We start from the raw sequence: 13,398 nt of genomic DNA on the forward strand, positions 1-13,398 counted from the left end.
TTGGGGCGGTGTGCCGAAGTTCAGTTCGACCATTGCAAGAGGTGAGAATTAACCAACGCACAGACAGAGGTCACGAGACATTAGTCACCGATCATCGTCAACCTTTTACAGGCTATGTTTTCGTGATTTTTTCGGCGTATTTGAGGATTTTCTAGTCAAGTTACCATCATGGGAAGGGGAAGTGTTGTATTTTGGACTCTGTTCTCGACGATATTGAGTATTATCCTCATTGTATGTAAGTATACATATAAATTACTGAGAAGTGTTCCCATTTATCGGAGGCCCTCTCGAAATATGAGGTCATTTCTCGTGATTTTGCTGGTATTTTATTTAATTAGTTGGTTTTAGAATCCATAGTTCTTACCTTTACGCTCATTATTTTTCAGGTCTATATTATCTTTTATCCGAAGAGGGGTATAGGTTCGACGTCGGATGGTAAGATAAGAAATTATTCCCTAGTTTTCTGGTCTGTTCATCATGATTTAACATGTGTACATACTGAACTTTGTATGCAATTTCCGGTTTGTAGTGCTGATACCAGTACCTCTAAACTTGTAATACGCATTAATGATTCTATATTTAGCTTCATTCACACGATTGAATTTAAGTTACTCAAAGATATCTTGTAACAGAGCACACGTATCCCAATGAAAATCGCAATACTAACAACCGCAGTGCAGCAACCGCAGACTGCGTATGGCTTCTCACTGCCAATCTCAGACTGGTGTAAATCATCCGGGTCAGGTTGTAATGTAAACCTGTCTATGATAGGGGTCAACTGTATAGAGTTGCCCCTCTCTTCGTTTCCAAGCAGACAAAGTATTGCAAATGCTGATATGGGTCATTATTCAATCCCCCTCCCTTAATGACAAATGCAGGTAACGCCGTTATGTGAAAGCAAGTATTATGAGATATAATAATAGATAATTCCTAATTTGCATTATTAGTGAAGTAAAATCAGATTTCATTTGTAATTCCTGGTACTGATGCTGTACCCGTCTTGGCTGTAACAAAGACAAAGTAAAGAAACAGCATTCATGAATTCCTCTGAAATAATGATGGTACAGATGAACTGTACACATGATGTATGTGTATATTGGAGTCCCTCTCAAATCCATGGTGCAGATTGCATTCTACGTCACAAGTTGCTCTGGTCAATATTTTAACGTACTTTGCTGCACTCTTCTTTAATTTGATTAATTTCATTAGGTTGGGTAGTGTCTGCCCGTGCCCATAAAAACCTGTAACTGGAAAATGGTGATACCTTGAAAATGATAGGTCTTTTGAATTATTGTTTTTCACTACTTTATGCATGATATTAGAGCTAAAATCACTGATATCAATCTTTCTGTCTTCTATGAAACAAGTCTAGATAACTTGTCAAAGTGGTGGTCCATTTGTATCAAGTAAAGATACAAACCCAATCCAACTGAAACGTTTTGTCCATTTGTATTTGTCAACAGAGAACCAAAGTCAGTTGGCCATTTAGATGTGAAATTGATATTTCAATATTTTGAACACTACTAGTAGCTAGTGATTTGCTCAGAGAATCTATATCATCAACAGTTAAATGGTAATGATATACAAGCAGAATAATTAGTTGTTAAAGTATTCCATGACATATTATGCTTTGATGATATTTTAATGATTGAAAGAACACCTTGACAGTTATGGATGCCTAAACTTTGCATAAATTTTTATATTGCTTTACTACTATGATGTTGTTTTACATGGGAATGAGCCATTTAATATTAAAGAGAAACAACAGGGTTGAGTTTGTCTGCCAATGGTTACTTGACCGAGCAACTGTGGTCTACCTTTTGATGGTGATCTGTGCATTCCAAAAATCCCATCTATTCTGAACTAAATAGTGTTTGGAACGTTTTGCAACATGATGCACGATCACTTTAAAGTAATGTCTTGAAAATCACAGCCTGAAACCTATCATTTTTCTTGTTCACATTCCATGAAGATGGTCATGTGCTGAGCATAGCAGGGAAGCCATTTATCTGTATGAATCTCAAACGTTGCTTTGCCTAACACCTTTGGTATCGTACCAATGTAGCAGTGGAAAAAGATATGTCTCTAATCTCTGATATTAGTATTTTGTCTAGCATTTAAAATTTTTAAAGTTTTCCTTGAGATGCTATTTATGACTATTGAGCTTCTACCTGTGTACGGACCATTAGAGTGTGAATCATTTAACTATTGTTACCCTATATTTTCATATGGAAACTGCTGCATGTTAAGACCAGTTAGGGAAGAACTAAATTATGTTTCCCCACTCACTAATCCTCCAACTCTGGTTTTTAGTGACATATAAAAACTGTGTGGACACATTGTGTAAGGTTATATATACATTGAAAGTAGTGTAATCATGTATGGCTTCAATGTTGAACATTGGTTCATTTGAATTTAAACATCAGACTTATGTAACCTCTTATGGAAGGGCAACATGTACACGCAGGCAACAATTTGATCCTATGCGCTCACTGACGCTGCTCTCAACTGGTACACATGTATACTCCTCTGATTAGTTTTGAGATGGGGAGATGGGGACCACAACATGTCATATGACTTCTACTGTCAGATGTGACTGATCTAGTACTTGCAGTGGAACCGTACATGCAAGGATAGAGTGTGCAAGGAAGAACAAATCATGTTCAGATCCACTCTCCTGTGACCTTGCAGACATAAAATGTTACTGTATAGTCCAGCCTTTGTTTCCACCTTTCCAGTAGTCAGCTTTTTAGTAAGAAGCTGAATAATTCACCAGTCTGGTGGAAAAGAAGAAGGAAAAAAAAATTACGGTACTAGCCTGGTCATAAAAATTACTAGTCCATGCGCTTTAGCAAGTTGATTTGCTCACCCCTTGTCCATCATGTACAAGGTCCATTTTGTAATATAGTAGGGGTACTACATACAGCCACCAATATTTTACTCAAGCAATAAAGATCAAACATGTACATGTTGTATATTTGTTTGTATATTTGTAAGGGCAATAAATCAAAGGCCTTTTGATGTGGAATGGACAAGCAGGCCAGTCTGTACATCTCGTATACAGCAGATTTTCTTACCTAAAAAGCATTTGGTGTTCTTTTATAGGTTCTTAACAGCAATTTCACCATACATGTGGGCAAGCGTAGGGGTCGGCCTAGCTATATCACTGTCTGTGGTTGGAGCTGCATGGTGAGTCTTGAATTCAAAGTTACTCGTCTTGTTGTTCCTCAAAAAATTGTTAGAATCAGAAAAATTTCATGAATAGTCTGTTTGAAAAATGTATGAGAGCCAGATATTACATTTTGTTACCAAGACATTCCGTGCAAAAAGTTGAAAATTTCAAATCTCCTCCCAACAAATGAACATTACATATATAATTAAATAGTATATCCATTTCATATTTCCAGGAATATATAAAAAAACTATTGTGTCATGAAAGTGAAGCATTTACTGTAATTGTGTCTCAATTAATGCACTTGATGATAGCTTAAGAAACTTTAATTACAAAGTGATGCATTTACAGTATTCACTAATTTATGCATTTCTTTATCTTGTTCATTTATTTATGTTCTTGTGTTCAGTCAGATCAGAATCCAATGTATCGTCCCAAATATGTGTCCTGACATAATGTATTCAAGTTTCATGTTATGGACACTTTCTCTCTTTTGTTTTTAGGGGTATATTTGCCACAGGCGCCAGTATTCTCGGAGCTGGAGTCAAAGCCCCCAGGATCAGAACTAAAAATCTCATCAGGTATGTCATCTTCACTTTATAAAGAGCGAAAATGTCCATACTACATGTGTTAATGTAAAGATACAATATTATTATACATACTGAGAATATATTGTGTACTCAATTATGTCCCACAAAGGCAAGTTACTGTACTTAATTTGCAGATCTAAAGAAGAGAACTGCCATCTCCACTTCTAAAAGAAACTTCATATTTTTCATCCCAATTCCTCACATATTGGTTCAGTTATGACTAATAAAACAATTGGTTAGCACCAAAGAAAAGAGTTGAGAGGGTTATTAAAGAAGAATTTCTAAAGATTGCAAAATTACAATGACCTGTTGGTAGACCTGTTTGTTTGATTTTGTATGAATAATTATCAGATTATTACACACAGCTACAGCTGTTTTTAAGGTGAAATATAGTGATCTCTATGTGTTAAGAGTGGAGGTCATGCAAAGGAGTTACTGCTTCTGGTTTAGCAGGAAAGGGTGTACCAGTTTAAAAGTTTAAATGAATTTAGAAAGATCATGTGATGTTCATTTGTCAACAGTATCATTTTCTGTGAAGCCGTTGCCATCTATGGCATTATCATGGCTATCGTTATCAGTGGAATGATAGAAGAATTCACCAACTTTGATGAAGAGACCATCCGACAGAACTACAGAGCTGGTAAGAAGTGATGAATTTTCACTGTAATTCTACTGCTTCTAGCCAGCTGTGTAGTCACACCGAGCTGGCAATTATCCTCACTGCAGAATCAATTAGAAAACACCATTGTACTTAATTGTGTTTTTACTATTCCATCAATGAAAAGCATGTACAACACCTATTTCAAAGTATGTTACTTTCACAACTTTTGAAAATCTAGCTTAGAAAGGAACTTAATTGGGACAATAAAGAACAGAGGAACAAATTCTTACGGGCATAAAATTATACTTGCTCACAATATAGAGATTAATATGTGACAGGGATGGATGGTCTAGGGAAAGGGCAGATCGTCCATGTAGCCGACACAAACACGAAGTGTCTGTTACCGGCTACCAAAAACTATGAAAAATAGTAAAGAATGAGCTACAAAATCACTATCAGTTTTAAGTTGCAGGTAGAATAAGTCTGTGCCTGTGTAAAAAATAATATGAAAATAGTAGAAAGTGAAGAACCAGCTGAAAGTTAGTTGAGGAGACCTTGACCGCATATCATTTGCATCTCATTGTCGGCTACATGGACTGTGTGCCAGGGAAAGACCATAAATGGATGCATAATGTAGTACACATCTTATAATGTGGTACACATCCTATGATGTGCTACACCTATTGATCCATGTGTGTACACATCAAATTCATTCTTTGTACACCATTGTTTTCTGTTGGACTGTAAATCCGATCCTCTCTGTTCAGTCTCATCAGAAATACATTACTCACCAGTAATATTTTTTTTATATGTTTTGTGTACACAGGTTACTCGATGTTTGGAGCAGGATTGACTGTAGGTTTCTCAAATCTCTTCTGTGGTATGTGTGTTGGAATAGTCGGTAGTGGAGCTGCCTTGGCCGATGCCCAAAATGCTAGCCTCTTTGTTAAAATTCTTATAGTGGAAATCTTTGGTAGTGCTATTGGCTTGTTTGGTGTCATTGTGGCCATTCTTCAGGTGAGTAGAAAGTTTCATATGTTATCAGTGTGTTTAGACTCTACCATTAATGTCCTGTGTATTTTTGCTTTCAAACATTCAGAATAATGAAAGATTTTGTGACAATAACCCTGCTGATTTCCTGAAATCCTTTCCATATAGTAAAATATTCATTGGGACTTCTATTTTCATTCAGATGTAAATTTTTGTCAAGCCCTCAGATATTACTACGGTAACAAATTACATGAAGGCTCTAAGCATTGATTGTGATACCATTTTCCGATATTACCTGTGACTGAAAATCATGGAAGACAGTGTCAGTGGATTCTATTGTATGATTCTGCTGAAAGAATGTGTTTGAAAGAGAGGGCGATTTTGGAACTTTGGAGTGGAAAAGCACAATTGTCACCAAATTAGTTGCATTTTGATCTGTTCATAGTAGTCTACACACATTACCTTTGCTAGCTGTTATTGAGATTTCTGTGAACAAATTGAATTAAGCTCTTTTTATTTTTCTTTCTTTTGCAGACATCGAAAGCCCAGATGGGTAATCTAACATAAAACGTGCAACCATCAATGATGTACAAAAGTGCTGCAGAGCATTAAAAAATAGTCTTATAATTTATATGGTGTCATCAACTCTCCTACAATCAGTGTTTACATTCCAGAGTGACTGTGTTAATCCAAGCCCTGATCATGTGAAATTAGAAACTCCCTAGACAGCGAGTTTTGTGATTTACATTATCATAGATGCAACGTAAAGTACCTCTGTGATAGAACTTGATATTTTTAATAGATTTTGTTGTACAGGTCCTCATATTCAGTGTCCGATGAAAGATTTCTTTGACATGTTTATGTGATGGTGAACTAGAAGATGACAAATGTTTATCAAGGGAAGCATACAGACGTAGGGATTTTACTTCTGGGATAGTATTTAAGTGTACATTTTAGAGATATTGTTGAGAAGAAAATCCTCAAACTGAACACAGTTCACTGCTGGCGTTGGTATCATTTTCTTTTAGTATACATGTATTTCCGATTGATTTGCATGTGCACTCGATAAAATTCATCCTTGATTTGGAATGTTATTTCTCAATGTGGACTGCGAAGCAAGCTTATTTCATGTTCTTGTAAGTTAAGACTGATATCTGTTTGATTATTTTGTGAAATTTTTGCGTTCATGCTCAACATACTTGCTGATGTTCTTCAGAAATCATCTGCTCAAGCCATCAAAGTATGATTCCTCACTTGGTCATTGCCAACAGCTTGCAAAGATTGTTAAAACATTTCACACCCATCTCCCTGCATAAATGTACAGTCACAGAGACACTCCACTTTCCTTCTGTGCAGGTTTACTGTCACTGTGAAACAAAGGCTGGAACTGTAGATAGGGATTATTGAATTTCTTTGATCTCTTTTCATGCAAGCTATCATTATGTTGACATGCAGTATGTTGGTTGTACTCTAAATAACCTTTCAGATATTTTGTCATCACTGACTTTCATCTCTGTGTAGAAGATCTGTCAACTTTCAAATATGTCCGATGTAGATTATTGTTCCAAGAATGGTAATGATAGGTTGTTTATATTGCTAATGTGTATAGAGTGTGCAGATAGATGACGGTAGATTTAAATTCTGTTGTACAAACTTTCAGAGGTGGGGGAAAAGATGTCAGTGTGTTTGAAACTGACCTCTCACTAGTTAATTGATTGAAAAAGATAGGATCCCAAATCATGTACAGACATAAAAATTTGATTGCTATGCCAGTGAAAATATTTTATTTGGCAAACAATATAGTAATTAGTCATGATTGTTCAGACTGAATGTGTCATTAGCTGAACAGTGGGATTCATTTAAAAACTCATTTATTGTTGGTGGTAATACATGAGAATTATTTCATTGGTAGTTGTATTTTTGAAATCGGTGTATTCTGAGTTGGGTGTCATTGGAAGCTATGCATAGCTGCACGTTGGATCTGTGCAGATACTGTCTAGTTGTTGTAACCAAAAAAATTTCTCTGTGCTGAAATTTGATAAAAAAGATGTATAAATAAAATACTGTCACACTGTATTACGTTTTTTGCCCTTGTGGGAGAATTACAAATTTGTGAACAAGACCAACAAATGGTCAATCAGAAAATGATGTATTTTTAAAACTGGAAAGCCACTTTAGATTACAGCAGCAATCTATCCGTGTTTATAGTAAGCCAATATTTAATGTTAAAGTGAACAGAGCTGATAGTAATGCATAAACAGTCCAAACTAAACAGCAAAATGAGCTAGATACTGCGACATGTTAAAGGTATCTGTTGGTCATCATATTGTCTCTGCTATTTTCAAGTCAGTCCAGTATAGTAGATCAGTTCATTCTGAAAATTTCTGTGTCTGTTTTTGAATTTCCCATATCTTTCAAGTCAACTGTACCATAATTTTAGTGTACTGTAAACAAACCGATGACTGGAGTATAAATAATGACCTACATACATACCTACCTGTAAGGAGTACGTCCTTCCTTTTGGGCATGTGTACATATTACATGTAGATCCTAGATTTCCCCTTCAGTGATTCAAAGCTGGCCCTCATGTTATATATCAATATGGTTATAAATAGGTTTGTAGGAATATTCTTTCAAAGTATGTGTTCAGTTCTTTGCAAACAACAGTAACGTCAATAATTATATATATGCTGTGGACTCAGTGATAGTAAATACGGTACATCCATAATGGAATGTAGGATGATAGTCATTCTTCCACGATGAAAGTTTCATAATATTCTAGCGTAGCAACTGAATTACTGAATTACCAAGGCCTGTCTTGAGAAACCTGCAGTATGTGTAAATAGTTTGCACGGAAATAAAATAAAAAAACTGACCACAGAGGCAAGAGAATACTGTGCATAGAGTTTGTGAAAAATTATCAGAATACACAAGCCTTTGTGTGTGTATGTGTAACGTGAAGGTCAAACTGTGACAATAAACATATTGGAAATCATTTGTGGCACTGTGTTGTTTTTTCTTGTCTCACAATGAGAACAACTTCATGACATTTTTGCCACAGTTTTGGTACGTAAGTACATATACAAGGAATCCTGGTACTACTACTGTTGTCCTCTGAAGGGAATTATAGCTGTCGAAACCAGTGAGGAGCCACTCATTAAAATGAGCTCGCTATACCATGCTGAACCACTGCTAAAGGATTCTGTTGTTTTCAAAACTTTCACAACTTTCAGAAGTTCCTTTCAGACTGTTTACTTTTGATAGTCATAATATGAAAGACAACAGTATACCAGCTGTAACATACAGTTATAATGAAACACTTTTCATCTGCTAAATCGTCTGGAAGAAATGTAGCATCATTTTGATTTATTGTTTTCCCGGTCGTTGTTTCAAGTTGAACTCAGAAAGAACAGTGAATATTTGATCACATTATAAAATGCTGTGGCACGGTCATTATACCTTTGCTATTGGTACGGTGCAGTTGCCTTCAAAATGTGATGTGGTTGTGAATTGTTCATAATTCAGAGTTCAACCAGAAACTACAGTATCTTGGGATGTTGTGTAAATGCTGCTCGTCCTGTCAAAGTCATGGCATCAGCTTGATCAATTTTGTAAGAATTTCACCAAAATTCTTGTAAATATACAAGATATTGAATAAATTTAGGTGGAGCTGCACATTACCAACACATTTTCAAACGAATATTTCTCATCTAAGATGACAAGGAAACCCCCTCATACCATATATTTTCAAAAAGCAGAGAATCTAAAATTTAGTATGGTAGTAATAGTTTACTTTAAGGAATGGGGATGTATATATTTGGGGTAAAAAACTCAATTTTGGTATTTATGATAAAAATTAATTTAAGTCAAAAACTTGATACATGCTCTATTTTCTGAAATGTAATATTTCACTTGAAACAAGGGCGTATGTAGAAAAAAACGACTATTTTGCATTTGCATATATTTGCATAAATTAAAACTTAAACTTACGACTTGATAAGATGAACCCAACTAATATTTTAATCTATTAATATAGAACAGTTGGCAAAAAAGTGATTTTGAGCAAAATACGCTGTGCTGGGTGCAGCGCCCCTTAACAGCAGTTGAGATCAGCTCACCACTAAGGGGTACACCATTTGATTTCTGGGGGGGTATTGAGGATTTTGAGAAAAAAAAATTTGTCGCCAGGTGAGATAGAAGAAAAAAAAAATTGATCCTGTCATGGCCTGAGAAAAAAAAAATTGTCATAACAGACAGAAGTGAAAAAAAAAATTGTCACAATGTACCAGAAATTAGCAAAATTTGGAAACCCTATTCTCATGTAATTCTTTGCCGGCGCGCCGCCATAGGCGGCGCAAATGTTTTTAACTCATGATATAAGCATGCACTACATAGGTCTACTTTACACCTCAGTGCACTCAATGTTTTCCTTCCCTTTACTGACCCAAGAAATCATATTTCAGGATTTCTGTTGCAATATCTCAATGGCATAGGCACTATCTAAAGGGGACTTTTTGACTTCTGTAAATTGTGAAAATTTTAAAACACAAGACAGGAGTCAATAAACTAGTGTTAAAATCAATATGTTATTCTCTCAATATAAATATATTAGGAAGATGTACAAGTTGACAATGAAAAATTGAGGAACAACAAATATAATGAAATACAAGGGAGGGGTCACTAAAAAAATTGAAAACTTCAGGGGGGTGTTACTCAAAATGTGGAGAGGAAGAAGGGGGGGGGTTACTCAATTTTATTTTGCGAAATAAATTGAAACACATCTCAGATTGCACCATTGCACACATCCATTTCTCAAAATTTTCACAGGATCTAGGACAAAACTGAACTGTTGTGAATTCATCCTTTATTATCACAGAAACATGTTTTCATTTACCTCAGTTCAATGACCATTTTGACAGTTAAACATACCATATTCATGCTTTTTATTAGAAGCTGGCAGCTGGAGAAATGACACAAGAAGGTCACAGATTTTCCGTTCCTGTATATTTATTTATCTTCAGTCTCTGGCAAACAGAACTGTTTTTCACAAATTGTATTGTCATTTTTTTGGTTGTTGAATATTGTGACACAAACACTGATCATTCATAAAATGTAAAAAAATATTGCAGTGTTCAATGTCATTTTCAAACAGTTTTACCGAGTGCAAATAACCTGAAACTCCTCTCAGATTGCACCATTAAACACATCAATTTCCCAAAATTTCCAATACGAGAGGGGAAACCCCCTCTCGTGCTCTCCCCCTTAGGGTGTTCTAACAGTTTCACTTTGTAAAAAAATTAAAAAAACACCTCTCAGATTGCACAAGACTGCACCATTGCACACATCAATATCTTAAAAATTTCCATGCAAGATAGGGGAAAGCCCCTGTGACACTTTCCCCCTAAGCCTCTCGCGTGTTCTTCTCCTGTACTTTCAAATTCTGCCCGGTCAGATATCCTAGTGAAACCTTGTCATAATACCCATCCAAATTAAACAATATACTATATGGTTAGATACTGCGTGAGCTTTTATATCTTTATTCTATTGTGACTTACAATTTCATTTTGATGGGTTCACCTTTTTTGAACCATCATGAGATAACTGATGATAGTCTAGCAGAGTATATCAGGATTTCAAAGGTCTTTACTGTTGCTGTATTTTGTAAATGTTACAAATACATGTATTTGTATTTAACTTTTCTAAGTTGGGGGATCAGTCAAAATTTCAGAGTTAGAGAGGGGAGTTGCTCAAATTTATCATGGTTGACGGGGGGGGGTGGGTGGGGGTGGGGGTGTCACTTAAAAATTTCTGAGTTTCAGGCCGTAAATAATGACAGCTCCCTTATACAACGCATAACAAACTTGATGACAAAGAAAAAAAAAATTGCATTGCTACTCCATTTGAAAAAAAAAATTGATGCAGCTCTGACAGTAGAAAAAAAAATTGCTGTCACTGTGACAGGAAAAAAAAAATTTGCTCCCATACCCATTTCCCCCATACCCCCCCCCCAAAAAAAAATCAAATGGTTCTCCCCTAACCATAGATCGACGCAATTGCGCGGGAAAAATAGCCCCTTCAATCCCCTTTCTAGCATGACATTTAGGGGCGACCCCCGCGACTCCCTTACAAAGATTTTATGAAGACACTGGAGAGGAGTTAATTTCAAATTGCATTGGAGGGCCTTTAGGGGTAAGGAACAGGTTTCACTACCCTTAATTTTAATTTTGTTTAATACATGTAACAGATTATAATTAATATATAAAAAACATCATTGCTCACCATTTCGAAAATTCAGCTGCACCGGTGAAATCAATACAGATTGTAGTGCAGTAGTTATTAAACTCCACGTACACATTCGAGAATTATTATCAGCATAAAAACATTCATACGTAGCCATCTGTCTGGAGTGGGTCGGATGTCATCCAGGGGTCTCACACGAATATCAGGAGTATTAAGGTTGTTCTTTTTCCGTAAAACTTACATAACCCGCTATCACGCGCCATCTAAACATGAAGTGCCGTGTAGGCTAAACATATAGGGGAGAACAATTTGATTTCTTGGGTGGAGGAAATTTGACAAAAAAAATTATCCGATCCTGTAACGGCCTTAGAAAAAAATTTTTTCTACAGACAGATCAGTGAAAAGTGTGTTGAAATCAGTAAAACGGGGAAATGTGATTCTCTTACATTCTTTAGTAGCGCACCGCTAAATAGTTTCAATATTTGTAAGCAAGTCCTATGTTTGTTTGTTTTTTTTGTTTTTGTTTTTGTTTTTGCCTGAGTATATGACACATAAGTCTGATTTAAATTCATTTGATACGACGTCTTGTTACATGACAGCCAGGAAGACATATCTGACTTTATTTGCAATAATCATTCATAAAATAAAGAGAATTTATTTGATTTATTCTGTATTAAAATATTGAAAACTTAAAAACGCAGGACAGGATTAAAGCTAGTCTTAATTTATGAATATATGAATATGTTTGTATTTGTTTATATTTAGAAAACTAAGCATTTCTTAACAATGAAAACACAACAAATTAAATCAAGTACAAGTTCTGTTTTTGACAACAAAGCATGACGCCTTTCCTGAGAAGTTTCAAAAGGAGTTGATAGTACAAATGTACTGATTTTATGAAAAACACCTATAAACAGATAAATGACCTACAGGTAGAATTGTGAACAAATTGTTAAAAAATGTTACCAGCGAAAACAATTGCATTCTCTTTCATGTATACAATAGAAAACAATGCTTTCACAATGACAGAAAAAATTAGCTGCCATACCTATTCCCTACACCACCCTAAGAAATCAAGTGACTCTCTCCTTCCAAGTATTTCAATATCAAACAAACAAACCTTTTGATTGGCTATATCTTCATTGACCAATCAAAGAGTGACTAGGTTCTTGGTTCTCGGCGGAAGTGCGCGGGAAGGAGCCATCTTATCACACACAATGCATGTGCTAAGACCCACCATGGCCGGCGAAATCAAGAAGACATGTGCGTGTCACATCATGAAGAAGGTCAGAAAAGAACCGATAGTATCCTTTACCGATAAATCGTGGGCAAAATTCTCCGAATGCGTCGAAATATGGAAGAATTCTGACGGCTTAGAGCGGGAATATGCTTTGCAGTTTGACCCCGAGTCCCGAGAACGGATCGGTTTTCACCGTGTGTGTTACCAGCGTTTCACAGACAAACATCGCCTGGCTCAAGCAGAGAAACGCAGAGAGACGGGCAAGTTACGTAAAACACTCGTCGAAGATAACCAAGGGGAACCGATAAGCTTTCGACGTCGCCAGAGTTTAATTCATGAGCGCCGCCTACTGAGAGCGAAGAAACGCATGGAGAAAATGAAACCAGCGATGACAGGTAAAGCAGACAACATGATATCTGTGGATCATGAAGGTGGTGGGCAACAAGCTCCGCTGAGAAAGCGGTGCTTACGGTCAAATACAGGTTCCGCATCTCTTTCGGCAACCAAACGAAGAAGTACAAATATACTGCCCCCGATATGCATGCTGTGCAGAAGAAGAAAGCAA

The 13,398-nt window shown here is 36.1% G+C and overlaps 1 protein-coding gene across 1 annotated transcript; it reads left to right on the forward strand.

Annotated features, from left to right (window-relative positions):
* Positions 1-27: 27 nt before the first annotated feature.
* LOC139138336 (V-type proton ATPase 21 kDa proteolipid subunit c''-like) lies at positions 28-8,348 on the forward strand. Its single transcript, XM_070706668.1, has 7 exons — positions 28-235; positions 387-435; positions 3,106-3,189; positions 3,676-3,753; positions 4,284-4,402; positions 5,190-5,380; positions 5,888-8,348. The coding sequence occupies exons 1-7, from the start codon at positions 169-171 to the stop codon at positions 5,918-5,920; spliced, it is 621 nt and encodes a 206-aa protein (XP_070562769.1). The 5' UTR covers positions 28-168; the 3' UTR covers positions 5,921-8,348.
* The last annotated feature ends 5,050 nt before the right edge of the window (positions 8,349-13,398 follow it).

The sequence above is a fragment of the Ptychodera flava genome, chromosome 8 (assembly GCF_041260155.1).
Source record: "Ptychodera flava strain L36383 chromosome 8, AS_Pfla_20210202, whole genome shotgun sequence".
In the NCBI taxonomy this organism is placed as follows: domain Eukaryota; kingdom Metazoa; phylum Hemichordata; class Enteropneusta; family Ptychoderidae; genus Ptychodera; species Ptychodera flava.

What these genes read in the sequence shown, in the direction of transcription:
- LOC139138336 (XM_070706668.1), top strand. Translation starts at nt 169, where the DNA reads ATGGGAAGGGGAAGTGTTGTATTTTGGACTCTGTTCTCGACGATATTG. An exon ending in GAGTATTATCCTCATTGTAT is followed by an intron (nt 236 to 386) that starts GTAAGTATACAT and finishes ATTATTTTTCAG; the next exon opens with GTCTATATTATCTTTTATCC. An exon ending in TCATTGTGGCCATTCTTCAG is followed by an intron (nt 5,381 to 5,887) that starts GTGAGTAGAAAG and finishes TTTCTTTTGCAG; the next exon opens with ACATCGAAAGCCCAGATGGG.